This window comes from Lepisma saccharinum, chromosome 20 (assembly GCF_977018435.1).
Source record: "Lepisma saccharinum chromosome 20, izLepSacc3.1, whole genome shotgun sequence".
Taxonomy (NCBI): domain Eukaryota; kingdom Metazoa; phylum Arthropoda; class Insecta; order Zygentoma; family Lepismatidae; genus Lepisma; species Lepisma saccharinum.
Genome location: NC_139248.1, coordinates 23,287,732 through 23,301,989, shown reverse-complemented (window position 1 = coordinate 23,301,989; position 14,258 = coordinate 23,287,732). Strand labels below are relative to the sequence as shown.

The 14,258-nt window shown below is 38.9% G+C and overlaps 3 protein-coding genes across 4 annotated transcripts in view; 2 read left to right on the top strand and 1 right to left on the bottom strand.

Moving 5' to 3' along the window:
* Positions 1–2,053, top strand: part of LOC146003786 (acyl-CoA Delta-9 desaturase-like) — a 122,811-nt gene extending 120,758 nt beyond the window's left edge. For both annotated transcript variants that reach the window (XM_083142202.1, XM_083142201.1), the window contains exon 6: positions 255–2,053. In XM_083142202.1, the coding sequence (XP_082998328.1) occupies positions 255–579 (325 nt within the window). In that variant the 3' untranslated portion in view covers positions 580–2,053. The remainder of the gene's footprint in view (positions 1–254) is intronic.
* The window catches only part of LOC146003790 (acyl-CoA Delta-9 desaturase-like), a 220,911-nt gene that overhangs the window by 205,308 nt on the left and 1,345 nt on the right, over positions 1–14,258 (bottom strand). The window lies entirely within an intron of this gene.
* Positions 6,663–14,258, top strand: part of LOC146003382 (protein Wnt-8a-like) — a 31,880-nt gene continuing 24,284 nt past the window's right edge. The window contains exons 1-2 of the mRNA XM_083141663.1: positions 6,663–6,727; positions 12,856–12,895. Coding sequence (XP_082997789.1) covers positions 6,663–6,727; positions 12,856–12,895 — 105 coding nt within the window. The remainder of the gene's footprint in view (positions 6,728–12,855; positions 12,896–14,258) is intronic.

The window sequence follows — 14,258 nt, the reverse complement described above, 5'->3', positions numbered from 1 at the left end:
ATTGTGGATATCCCTTGTTCTGTATGGGATTCTGCAAGGTAAACATTTGGTGAGCCAAGGAAAAGGTCGCTCCTTGAGCAATGCTGGTTTGATAGTCAAGTACTGAGCAATCACATTTGAGATTGAACTCTGCTACGCTACATTTCATATGCTGTCGAGGAACCTGGGTTTCCAACGGTAAAATCTGCTAGCTATATATGGTTCGTTCAGTTTGGGAATATCTTGTAGACTTGTAGCCTTCCATTTTCTTCCAGAACCATCAGTCCAACGGAGAACATCTCGGTGTCCATAGCGGCCTTCGGCGAGGGATGGCACAACTACCACCACGTCTTCCCGTACGACTACAAGGCAGCAGAGTTAGGAAACTACAGGCTAAACTTCACAACAGCCTTCATCGACTTCTTCGCCAAGGTCGGCTGGGCCTACGACCTCAAGAGCGTCCCCGTGGAGCTGGTCAAGAGGAGGGTCAACAGGACGGGCGACGGGACCCACCCCGTCTGGGGATGGGGAGACAAGGACCTCCCGGAAGAGGACAAGAGGATGGCAGCGATCAACAAGATTAAGAAGATGATACACTGACCCTCAAGACTATCCCAAGTATCCAAAAGGGTTAATTTGGAAACCAGATGAATCAAAGGGTGTGTGTGGTAGCGGAAGAAGAGAAGGTGAAGCGTTTATTGTCTCGTGAACTGAAGAGACATTAAAAAATTGTACAAATTTTTGAGACAATCTGTGGACTTCAGGTAGTACTTGCTTACTGACAGCAGTTGTGATCTTCAAGATATTAGGTTGGGTTTGCAAGGGTTCGTATCAACCGTGTCTTGATCTTGGCGGAATAGACAGTTAAGTAGTCCGTAATCATGCACGACTTTGATGGAGTGGTCGATAATTATCACGCATGGCAATCCAGTATTGTAAGGTTATCTGATACTCAACTAAGTTCTCTCACTTGAATCAGGCGAGCATAATGGGAGAACTGGACGGTTTGATGACTCTAGGTGGTCGAGTAGCACAGATCAGCAGAAAGTCATGTACTCGACCTCATTGATGCCCGGCTATGGAGAGTACTGAGCTGAAATGTCACTGGGAGTACTGGTAATAGTATGTAGACTTCTGGTATTGCAATTACTCCTCATACAAGCAAACCACGAACAGAGATCATAGGGATTTACAAACTAACAAACATTATTAAATTTTACGACTTTGTAATATGTCAATGAAGAAGAGGTTAAGGCTCTATCCCAAGAAACTTTTTTTTTATCATAACTATAAAACGTTACCCTGTATCTGGACAAACAACATAGTCATACAGTGCTACAATTCTTATCCAAATGATCAAACAATTGCAAAAATCTCTAAGGTTTTTCAGCACCATGAAACTCCAAACTAATTTCTATCCTTCACGACTTCTTCAACAATTACTTCCCAATGGATAAATTAGAGATGGGTAATCTCAATCATTGTGGCATTTCGGTCTCACAATATAACTTCAGAAAATTTCTTGCCAGAATATTTAGGTAAAGTCTCCAAAGTGATATGTTGGAATTCGTAGTTAAGGAGACAAATACCCCACTTTCTTCTAAAATACGTGTGGAGGGGGTGGAGGCGTATAAGCTCTGTGCCAAACTATTTATATCTTTAAAACACTCCTGGATCCTTCATCTTGTATAATGTATTTATCAATGTTTGCTGCATCAAATTCATCCTACTTTTGTTTTTGAAAATGTCTTTGGACTCTTTGGACCCATGCATTATTATTCTGTACATTTCTAAAATGTTCTTTTTTACAACTGCTGTCCGAACTAGCACAACCGTAGTAATGTTATTGTTCTTTCAAAATTGCTATTGTATTCTCTCAAGTTATGCTTTTGATGTTAAGAGTGTGCGTGAGTGTGAGTGAAATTGTTAATGTTAATTTACTTCAAATCGTTTCCTGTACGATGTGTTTACATGGTCTCTATTTATTTATTTGTTCTACTTTCTGTGACTGAATGCCAGGCGTGAGAGCGTGTAGTGATATCATTGTTGTATGATTGTAAATTCATTTGCTTATAAAGGTACATTTCGTTTTGGGAAACAATTGTTTAATTTGCCTTGCCTTACTTTCTGATCTATTTTTTTAGGATGAAGACGAAGAAGTCTTCAGATTGAAGGAAAAGAAATAGGATACCATACACAGGATACCACGAGGTTCTATTTCAAAATTCCTTCGTAATCGGAGAAAGAAAAGTTTCTCCCTAATGAGAATATACGAGTATAATCTATAATCGTTTCATCATCATCATCATTATCATTATTATTATTCCTGCATTTGAGTGACCTTTTTCCTTGTCAATGTACGATTCAACATAAATAACATTATTATTATTATGTTGTTGTAATTGATCATTTAAGTTTTACAAATGATATAACAATTGGACACGATGTCACTTCACTTCAAACCCCCCCCCCCCCTCCACCATAATTTTTTCCTTTCCAATTCGAACACTACAGTATTGTGAGATAAATTATAGATTAGATATAAACAAGGGGAGTTTCTATAGCCTATTACAAAAGTAGAAAATATACACCTATTAACAAACACAAAACAATCTCGAAATAAAATATATAGTAAAGAAAACAAAATTTCAGTTGCTCTGAAAGTACGTCTGATTTCAAAGTCTCGCCCTAGTGTAACCCGTATATTTTTGAACGGAATAAAATTTGATTGATTTCTTATGTGCACATTATTTACGTCAAAGTTTAAGTCAATTTTGTATTCAGATGGGCTTATCGGGACTGGACCGTACACAAATAATTAATTTTATCTGGTACCCGGCCTTATGAAGGGTGATACATATAAAGTGTAAATATATCTGTTTCATCCCTATATTTTGTATTTATCCAGTTTTTTTCCTTGTGCGAGCCGTAGGTTGTACACACTATGTCATTTGACTTTACATAATTCTGTATTATCTCTTTGTAACAATATAATCATTCAATCTTTCCTTCCATATTGGATTTTTCTATCTAATTTTTTTCTTCTGTCAAAAGAAGTACAATATGATATCTACCCTTTATATTTTTGCAATATAGTTATTACAGTTTATACTTATAGAATTGGTTGATTGTTTTTTTTAATTTTACTTCGCTTTTCTGACACTTTTGTCAAATTGCGAATACTTACATATTTATTACATCTCATCTTAACTTAATATCACCCAAATACATAATTTTCTCTATTCAGTAATTACTCCATTATTTTTTTCTTGTATCTCCATACACATATGGATAACGGCCTCCCCCATGATGCAGTGGTAAAGTAGTCGTCTCGTAATAAAAGGATTCGTGTTCGGTGAGGATGTGATAAAATTGATGAAGGACTGGGTGGAGTTGTTGTTTTAAGTCACTTTATGCACAGATAGGCTGATCGGGACTGGACCTGCAGTTTAAAGTGGGATCCGAACTATTATGTGTCTCCTTCGAGTATTGAATCCTGAACCCTTTGATTACAACGTGACGACGTTATCACTACACCAACGGGGAGAGACAAATCGATGAAGGGAGACTCACAAAGAACACCCATCCCAGGCCGGGATTCAAACCTGGGAGCACTTTCTAACCACTCCGCCACAGAGGTCTGGATCTCGTTCACCTACCAAGCCGGCAATTTTCTTTAAAAATATACTAATGAGAAGTAGCATAGCCGCCACCACGTACATGAAATGTCCCCGGCATGGGCGTATATATAGCTCACGTAAGGGGGTTTGGGTCAACTTTTGGTTCAATTAGGCTTCCTATATTTCATAAGCGAAAATCCGGGACACTACTAACAGGTAGCTTGTTAGGAAGCGGGGGGGGGGGGGGCTGGACCCGATAAAGTTGTATGTATGTGCAACATAATTGTCATTTACATTCCACATTGTGTGGGAACTTTATTTGAAAACTGCGGACTGAACACCCAAGCACTGACTCCTTATAGTAAGCAGGTTACTACTATACAATGCAAGAGAATCGTAACTGAAATTCAGCACCGCTAGCAGACGGCGGTGCCATCGTGAAGTCAAAGAAGTTTGCAGTACCGTCTGTATCTCCTTAACTCTTGTATTATGAAGAGGGAGTGGTTCAATGTATAGTTAGATTGTTTTGTAAAATGAGCATTTTAAAATTACGTCCATGCATTTAAATATAAAAAAGAAGTTCAGAAAAGTAGTCTTAATCATTTCTTCTTTCCCAGCCGATTCCATGACATTTGTGCATCCCGAAGAAACTATTCGGGACACCGGGACAAATGATACCATTCCAGGATTGTCCCTGAAAATCCTTGACGTATAGCGTCCCTAGGTATGATCTGGCTATCAAAATCCACTCTGCCACCACATGAAAGGTCACACATTTATTAAATTAACATTTCTACATAAAATGAGCAGAACATGCTTTTGAAAAAGCTAATCCCAGCTTCTCTTTAAAAAAGAATTACAATGTTAGAATTAGTCTTTCCCTCCTTGCTACCAAATGGAAAATAACAACATCGGTGTTATTTTAAGATTCGTATGTATGTACACTTAACAGTGCAGGGTCCATTAGTCGAGGATCTTCCGTTGAATTGCGAGGGCATTATTTCAACCTCCTTAATGTTAAACACGTCCTCTCGGATGTTGAAGATGAAACTGGCAGTGTAGCAAAGATCACCAACAATTTGTGCAAGAGCTTGTCACAATTTTCTATTGCCTACGATACAGACCCTGGACATATCTTTCCAATTACTGTTTGCCACATTTTTCATTCAGATTTGAAAATGTAAAAAATATCAACCAGGCCATCCAACATTTTGACACACTGTTCCAATGAATGAGGAATAGGCATTTCATATTGGAATAAGTTGTTGCAATTTTTCAATGTGTTGACTGTTCAGAGAAACTTGGGTTCATTTCTACTACAAAATGGTCCAAAAATGGACAACAGTAAAGTCTCTACTATTAGTGTATACGATTTTACAAGTCACCCTACTGAGTATTGATACTTTTCTGTCCATTTTGTGTCAAACAACTTGAGAACGTTACAGAACTTCCCTAGCTATCTTTCACTGAATTTTCTACAACCAAATTATGTTGAGAAGATTGATTGATTTATTTACATTATTTTACATCGCTTTTTTTGCCACTTTCGGCTAATTTCGGAAGATCGGGTTGAGCGACGACATGATGAAATTGATGGGTCCCACAAATGGCCGTGCCCATTTTTGATTTCGAACCCGGGACCCACGATGTGCTAACCAAGGGGGCTGCTCCCTTGATAAGACTAGAGGGGAAAAAAATATAACTGATTTGACAGTCTCAATATCACAGAAATTCCACAGAAGTGGGCAATAGCCATGGTTAAAATGTACAAAAATTGCTTTTGGACATTTTTCTGAATTTATTAATCTATCTCAGCCCCGTAATTCTACCATCCATTACATCAACAGCATCATATTCTTCACCAACTATTTTTTTTCTAAATCCACACCCACTCAACCCAGAGAGAGTAGAAGTACTAATAGCTGAAGCTAACCCAGATGCAGTTATAATCTTCAATAGGACAAGTTTCCCATTCCGATCTAGAGTTTGGACAATGGTTTATCAACTTTCGGGATTATCAAACAGATGGGAAATTTCAAATTATTAAGAAAATAGAACTTGAGGAATACTTAAATCTTGAATGGTAACAAACCATATCGGGAACTTCTAATGAATTTATAATGTTCGCGCTATAAGTTCATAAGCAGCTGCTTCGGGCAGAAATTACATATGGCATTATAGGATTTGTGAAATGTCAGGAGTTTTCTGAGTATTTTCCAGAGAAATTCCGAAACTATCAGGAAATTGCAGACATTTACTATGCAGTCCCATCTGGTGTGTGGAATTAAATTCTTTCCCATCCGTATCCCGTTCTTCCTAGGTATACGCTTGTAATTTATAAGAATAAAATAAATCTTAAGAAATTTTTACGAACGAGTCTCTGCTCATAGCGGATAGAACAGGTAATCTGGTAATTTTACTGAACCTAAAGGGGAGGGGGGGTTGGACCCGTTGAACCCCCCCCTTAAATACGCCCATGGTCCCGGGCGATCTGCGGTAAATTTTCCAACCTATATTCAGTATAAATGTCAATACAATCATATTGACGAGTTGTTACAAGAAAGAACAAGGATGCTGAAAACAAGTACAGTGAGAAACCGTTTCAACCTGCGATCCCACACACCAGGAAAGTCTGTCTTGAAGATGAAGATACGTCACTCTCTTGGTGGTGGACAAAGCTGTTGACAATGCACCTGCAATTCTGGTGTTATTACCAAGCCATCTTGCCCTTTCACATCACAATAGATCCTTTTGCCCTCTTCCAAACACAGTGGAAGAAGACCCAGCAAATGAGTCCTTGGGGATTTGCCACGGAAGGGGGAGGAGGCTAAGTGACCCATTTCGATCCGCAAGCGGCGGCGAGCCGAAAGGCTGCAAGAGGTCTTCAAGGGTGCCGCACACCGACCACCCGCTGCCCCCAGGTGAGGTGGTGATGACAAACCTCCAGGCCTGCTATCAGCAGGGTCCCCCCTGTTTTCCAGATGACCCTTGCATTGCTCAGTTATCCGTACTTGCATCTTGAAGCGGAGGGCAAGATTTTTCCTCTTGTGTTTGCTGGAAGACATGGTGTTGTTGGTTGGTCTGCACGGTATCATTGTTGCTGGGATTGTGGTCGTCGCTGGTGGCTGGTGAGTTGTTGTGTGTTACTTTTTATTGTTGTTCTAACAGGCTACAAAGCTAGATGTCCTAAGCAGGGTTATTAAAAGTCCAGGAATCCAAAAATTGTAATGGGTTCCACTGCAGGACAGGAAACCTTTTATCTCTATCTCACACAACATAAATCCGGTACAACTTGCGCATTGTTTAATTGAAAAACGTTCTTGGACCGTATTTAAATTGATCCGGAATAAAGGTTCCTGGAGCGAATTGAAATACTTTACATATAAAAAGGTTCTTTACGGTCCAGAACCGATTTACGCTTGCTGGTTTTCTCCCCTGGACCGGAATTGGATTTATTTAAAATTCCTGGACCTTTAACAACCCTTGTCCTAGGTTCGACCCAGAGTAAGGCATTCATGTGTGTGGCTCATTCATCCGAAGGAGGCATTTTGCTATTATTTATTGTTTACATCCTGAAGTGAAATTTGAATTGTTAATTGTGATTGGAGAAACCGTAGCGTATAGGTCAGTGATTTATCACACACCGCAACCTCCCTCCCCCCTCTCTCCAAGATTTTTACACTTCCCCCTAACATATACCTCCCAGATGGAAATATTGTGGTTAAATCCCTGGTATAAAAAATACGTAATTCTATAACAGGCACCGTTTGATTCATTTGGTTTATTTTACTACGCTTTTTGTTACTTTTGACTAATCGCGAAGATCACGATGAATGATGAAATTTATGAAGAGACACTCACAAAAACACCCATGCCCAAGCCGGGATTCGAACCCGGGACCCCTGGCATTGTAGCGAACTGTGCTAACCACTCCGCCACGGAGGCCGGAAACAGGCAACGTTGGCCTCCCCGACTGCTTAGTAGTAACATAGTCGACTCTTAAACAAAGGGTCCCGGATTCGATACCCAGTGGAGGCACATAGTGGTTCGGATACCACTTTAAACTGTAGGTCCACTCCCGATTATCTTATATGTGCATAAGGTGGACTTGAAACAAAAACTCAAACGGGCAACTTTGGTTCAGATTACAATGAGGGTAAAGTAGGTAGGTATTTCGTGTATTTCATACCTCGGCCACGCTATCTCCCGCCCCCCAATCAAAGCGCAGAGGAGGGATTCTGAGCAAAGACAATGGGGAGTTTTCGCTTGTTGCCCAAACAGGGAGGCAGCGGTAGGCTTAATTGTCGCTTGGTCGCGCAGGTAAACGCGGCAACAGTGGGTCACTGCCATAAAGGCGGTCCTCGCGCCGGTTTTAACTTTGCCGCAATTTAGAAATATTGTAACTTTTTTTAAAAAAAGTTCTCCAATTTTTATTTTCCGTTCATTGTACGTTACTGGGAAGTGAGTGGAGTTTTGTTCTAGAAATATGGATTTTTTATTCTATTTTAGACAAGTTGTTTTATGTTCATTGTATGCGCAGATAAGCTAATCGGAACTGGACCTACAGTTTAAAGTGACGTTATTTTTTTAGAAGTGGGTGTCAAGGGTGAGGGGAAGAGTTACAGATGATCGAAAGTTAATACAAAATCTTGCATATGATGATAATGCTGTCATTATGTATTCTTAGTCATTTTTTCTCTAAACACAGGAAGATCGAAGGTATGAGGGAGCTATATATTACCGGGAGGCTGTAACCAGGCACGTACCTAGTAATGCATTTCGGGTGGGGGGGGGGCGACAAAGGGTATCAATAATAATAATTAGAATAATTATATTAAATTAAATTAAACAATATTAATTAAATATGTAAATTAATTGTATTATTATTACATGAATAGCCAAAGAGATGGTAAAAGAATAGATATATAACAGCATGTATTCATTATGTAGCTTACGCGTAGTTAAGTTCGCCAAAATTTGTATAAAAACAACTGCCCTGGCAAGGAAAGTAATGTCAAATAGATAAAGAATTGAATATTTATTGAATACCAAAAAAGGAGTTTGGTCCAATTGTAATAGGCAAAAATAATTGTACGGTGATTACTTTTAATTGCCTATTACAATTGACGAAAAATAAAGTTGCTGATTAATATTTTATGGATATTATCATTAGTTGTGTGCATAAATCTTTGGAACTGTCCTTCAAAGCCGTATGAGCCAAATTCCTTGCCTTCCAATTAGTTCAGCGGAAATTAATAACCATTGATTATACACTCCTCACATAAAATTTGGAATATTGTTATATTAGGCACAAGAAGTTTGGAATATTATTATGTTAGGCAATAGGTGAGGCAACTTTGTATTCAGATTCAAAATTCAATGTGTAATTTTATTGGCAGCTTGAAATATATTTTGGGGGTAAATTGTCATGTGGAAAATTGTCCGCTTATTCAGTTCTTGCTGATAGTCCAGAACCCTTTTGTATCACACGAGCAATAGCGTGCTAGTGAGTATGTGTAACGAGAGGGAGATACTAGCACAGGCTCGGCCTCTTGGGATCAGGTCTCTTCGCCCCCCACCCACACACACATGCTTGCCTGTATCTAATCCTTCACCTTCGTGGCGGAGTGGTTGGTACAGTCAACTGCAGAGATAATGGTAGGCAAATTGTCCACCGCTATTTTCACCACTTTTTTTTATCCTGTGTTGTTTTAAGGAATGAAACTTTGTTGGTTCGAAGCAGGCATTGTTCTCTGCTTATTGACGTCTTTATTTCAATTCATTGTCGTCACATTGTGTTATTCAGACCGAATGAAAATGGTGGTGGACAATTTGCCTACCATTTTCTTTGCCGCTGACTGTGCAGCCGCTACGACGCCAGGGGTCCCGCGTTCGAATCCCAACCTGAGCATGGGTGCTCTTTGTGAGCGTCCCTTCATCAAGTGCATCATATCATCACGCATCATCGGTGCGATTAGCCAAAAGAGGCATAAAATCGACGTAAAATAGCCTATTTCAATCAATTGAGCAGAAGTCCCTCACAAGATAATAATAATAATAATATTAATAATAATAGTCAATTAAGTAATAAAGCAACAGGCCAGTAGGCTAGGGGGCTGAAGACTGGGGCGCCATACAAAAAGGGGCATTTCATTTTTTTTTTAAAAAAAAGAAACAAAAAAAGACAAAGTCAGAATGTGCGAAGAACAAATTTACACTAGACAGAGGTATATTCTGGTAACACATTTTCTGTTTAACAAAGTAGTAGTAATTATACCTATTTAAAGATTTTCTACAAACACTAAGACATAACTGAAACTTTCTTAAAACATTTTTAAAATCAGAAATGCAAACTATGAATCTTTAATTATAACCTATATTATTTTTAATCAGGTTTCCTGATTTCCAAACATGTAGGATGTAAAATCACAAACCATGTCACTGGGGTCTGCCGGGATGGGGAGGGGGGGGGGTTGCAAACCACAATTCTGTCTAGGACGCCAAAAGGTCTAGCTACGGTGCTATAAAGCAATTAGTTCATTTATTAGTATATAGTAATAATTGTTATTATCATCATCATTGTAATATTCAATTTTATGTCGGTTTGATTGAGTGATTTAGTTTATTTTACTTCTCCTTTCTGTCTCTTTTGGCTAATCACGAAGATGAGGATGAGTGATGATACGATGAAATTGACGAAGGGACGCTCATAAATTACATTCATGCCCAGGCCGGGATTCGAACCCTGGACCTCTGGCGTCGTAGCGCGGTGTGCTAACCACTCCGCCACGGAGGCCGGCAATTTCTATGTCGGTATGACCACCCCTACAAAAATTTCTGTTGATGTCCATGGATATAGTATAAGGAAAAAAGGGGGAAGATTCGGCCCTATATTTGTCTGCACCGCCGGTACGGATAAAGGAGCTCGGCTTCAAATCTCACTGAAAGTATATTATTGAATCTGCCTTACCAGAATGACGGCATGGTATAAGAACCAAAAGATTGACATGGACATTTAAATTCCATGACGTTATCTCTTTTGGATCCTCGGAGCTGTTCTGGCATTGGTGACTCACTGTGGCGGCAACTAGCGGCATCCCTTTCAATGAGGAACCGCTCGCATTGAAGTTTACTTTTGGGAGCTGGAGGCTATGTGGACAGCTGGAGCGTTGGGATGACAAGTGATCTGTTATCATTGGTTATTCGTTCTGCATCTTGCCTCTGTGATAATATGGACAAGGAAATTCAGGCAGTGTTCAAAATTGCTCACGATTCAAACCTACATTGAATGCAAGAACATAGACAGAGCAAAGAATTTGTTAGGAACAACTAGAAAATGGTTTATGATGACCAAACATTTGCTTAAATGAGCAAGAAAGAAATTATTGGGAAAGGGATTTGCACAGCGCGTTACAACGCCAGGTTCGAATCCCGGCCTGGGTGTGAGTGTCCCTTCATCAATTTCATCATATCATCATTTATCACCTTCGCGATTAACCTAAAAGTGGCAGAAGAGACGAAGTAAAATAAACCAAATCAATGAATCAAAAGATATTATTTTAGCAATATCTACCATTTGATTAGAGTAAGAAAAATTAGTCGATTTAGTAAAGGCTTCCTCGTTTGGCACGAGCGGTTCGATTCCTGGTGCGAGCCCTCGAAAATTTCGGTCTTGACCACCGTTTGAAGTGGAAAATGTTAGCGGGATGCAAGGGCGGCCACAGGGGGTGCCGGGGGGGGGGCACTTGCTCCCTCTTAGATTTCTAGAAAGAGTTAATGTAATTCGAATGGTTGATTTGCAGCGATGGGGGTGTCAGGGGTGCTCCTTCCACACCCTGGATTGCAGACTAACGAGGCTCTGGCGACTGGCCGCATGGCCAGTATAATTCTGTGCCGTCTTGTGTTTTGTCCTTGTTTGTGCTGAGCGCCCTTTTTAGCCTCAGCTTTTATCCAAGGTAAGGAAATTTTAGTTTTCGGACACGCTTTTATTTTTGTTATGATAAGGCGCTGGACCCCGTATCGTGTGCCGGGTGCAAGATAGCCTCAGTGCTGACGCACCCAAAAAATTGTAGCGATAGTTTATTTTTTAAAAATATTGTTTTCTGTGACTTACAGGTTGATATTATTATTATTATTATTTTACAGTACCCTTCGGTACGTAAAAACATGGATCAGAGGTACCACGATGAACAGTAAGTTAAGTGGTATCTGACTCTGCTGTGCATTGTGAAAAAGTACAAAAAGACAAAGAACTGTTCAACAAAGTGATAGATGTTTATGGAAAAGATGCAAGGCGAATCCAGTATCTATCTAAATACGTAGTAGAATCGAGTCTGAACTTGTACACAACGCCAAGGTATTTTCAATTAATTTGAATTTTATGATTTGTAAAGTAATAATAATAATAGCAATGATAATAACATAAATAATAGCTATAACAGTAATAACAATGATAATAATGAAAGTTTCTATGATTCTGCACCCCCGAGAAAAATCCTGCGTGCGCCCTTGGCGGGAGGAAAAATGTTTGGTAGCTATATAACATGGAGGTAGGATGCATTGTCCAACATGCTTCGACCAACCCAATAGCTAACGAAAAAAGCAATATGGAAAATGTTTTGGCTTTTTTGTCCCTATGATCAATATTTGTTATACAGGGTGCTCGAAAATTCCCCTTACAAACTCCTAGGATAAGTAGAGGGGACTGAGTAGACAATATTTGGAATAGGGACCATGACAATGTGTCGGATGTGCCTGTGTTGGTATGCAACCGGGTAGGCAGTACTTGACGTCAGAAGATCACCTGATGGCACGTGACGTCTACAAATTGTTGCGTTCCACTGTCGACACAGGTGTTGATCAATGAATAGTACGTTTCTTTTTTTGTTCCCTTGGCACACGTCATTCACTTCTGTACCTTACGTAACACCTCATTTGACATGGTTGTAATAAATGATTACACTTTAGGTCATCAGGTGATCTTCTGACGTCATGTACTGCCTACCCGGTTGCATACCAACACAGGCACATCCGACCCATTGTCATGGTCCCTATTCCAAATATTGTCTACTCAGTCCCCTCTACTTGCCCTAGGAGTTTGTAAGGGGAATTTCCGAGCACCCTGTATAATAACGTGAAACAATCGGTTCAAAAATGCATGAAACGATCAAACAAGATTGTATTATGTACACTATATTACATAAACTGTTCAGATTATATTAAAGAAATGTATTTATATTTTCCTTCTGACTTTCAGGTCTCCAATATTGAACGGGATTTTGCCGGTGAGAAAAATGGTAAGATATAAATAAAAATTCTTTACCTTTGTGATATTTTCAAAATTAAATTTACCTAGTACTGACTTTAACGTTACAAATTGAAGGATTTTTATTGCACTTATTATTATTGAAATTTAAAAAAATGTTACAAACGTAATATTGTAATAATTTCTTGGTGTAACACCCTTCGAAAATTCGACTACAGCGCCAGAGGGTTTTTTCTTCTTGGTTGAGCTGTTGAGGTGCAACCTTGCTTATTTTAAATGCAAAATAGTATTTGAGTTTTATGTCAAAATTCGACCGTCAGAAAGTAATTTCGTGATTAAGATCATTTGCCTAATCCAATGTTCAGTTATTGTGAAATATTCTTCATGTAAATCCGTGCAATTGCAGATATAATTTAATTTTGACAACTTCTACTTCGGATTCCTTTTAAAACCACGTCTCCAAAATGGCTGATGAAGATATACGAGCAGGAATTGAAATGGACCGGAGCGGACCGGAACGGCGTTCCGGTTCGTTTATTATTTCTTTCATATATATTTTGCTTTTCAGTGTGAGCTAAATTGTTAATACTCTTTAATAGTACATATTGTATCATTTATATAAGCTTCCCCTCTACGTGGAGATGCGTTGTTACTATACGAAGGGACTTAGCGAAGCATGATGGCATTCATGTTTTGTGCATTGGGGTTCTCCTTTTATTTTTTATTTGTTAATTATTATTATTTGTCGTGTCCTGACAGAGATAACTTTCTGAACTAGATTTTTACCAAAATTGGGGTAAAATTGACCTTTTTATGGTCACTCATTTTTCTTAAGTTCAGCAGATGTATTGTTGACATTCTGAAGAATAAATCCAATCCTTGATCATACGCAAAATAACAATATGGAAATATCTTTCACTTGCACGAATTGATTCTTTTAATGCGCATTAATAAGACAATGTTTTGAGGATACTTACAACGATTTTGAAGAAAAAAACGATTGGGCGACCATTCACAATTTCAGACTAAATTTTAAAAAGGTAAGAAAAGTTCAGATGACACGTATTAAATGTATTTTATGTTTATGTAAATATTTTAATATTAACTATTGTTAATTGAAGGGCTTGGGCACTGGCGTAAGCAGGATTTTATATTGAGAGGGGCTGGAATTGTAAAAGTGGGTAATACATAGCTGCTTTCTAAGGGGGCGGAGTACACAATAAGATATTCGGTATATTTAGAATTTTCCACTCTCAAAAATGGCAAACGGAGGTCATTTCAAGGGAGGTTTGCATTTACCACTCAGGTTTTTCCCTAGTTTTTACTGTTTATATTCGAAAATGTTCATTTTCTCAAAATTTCGGAGGGGGTTGAAGCCCCATCAGCTCCTCCTC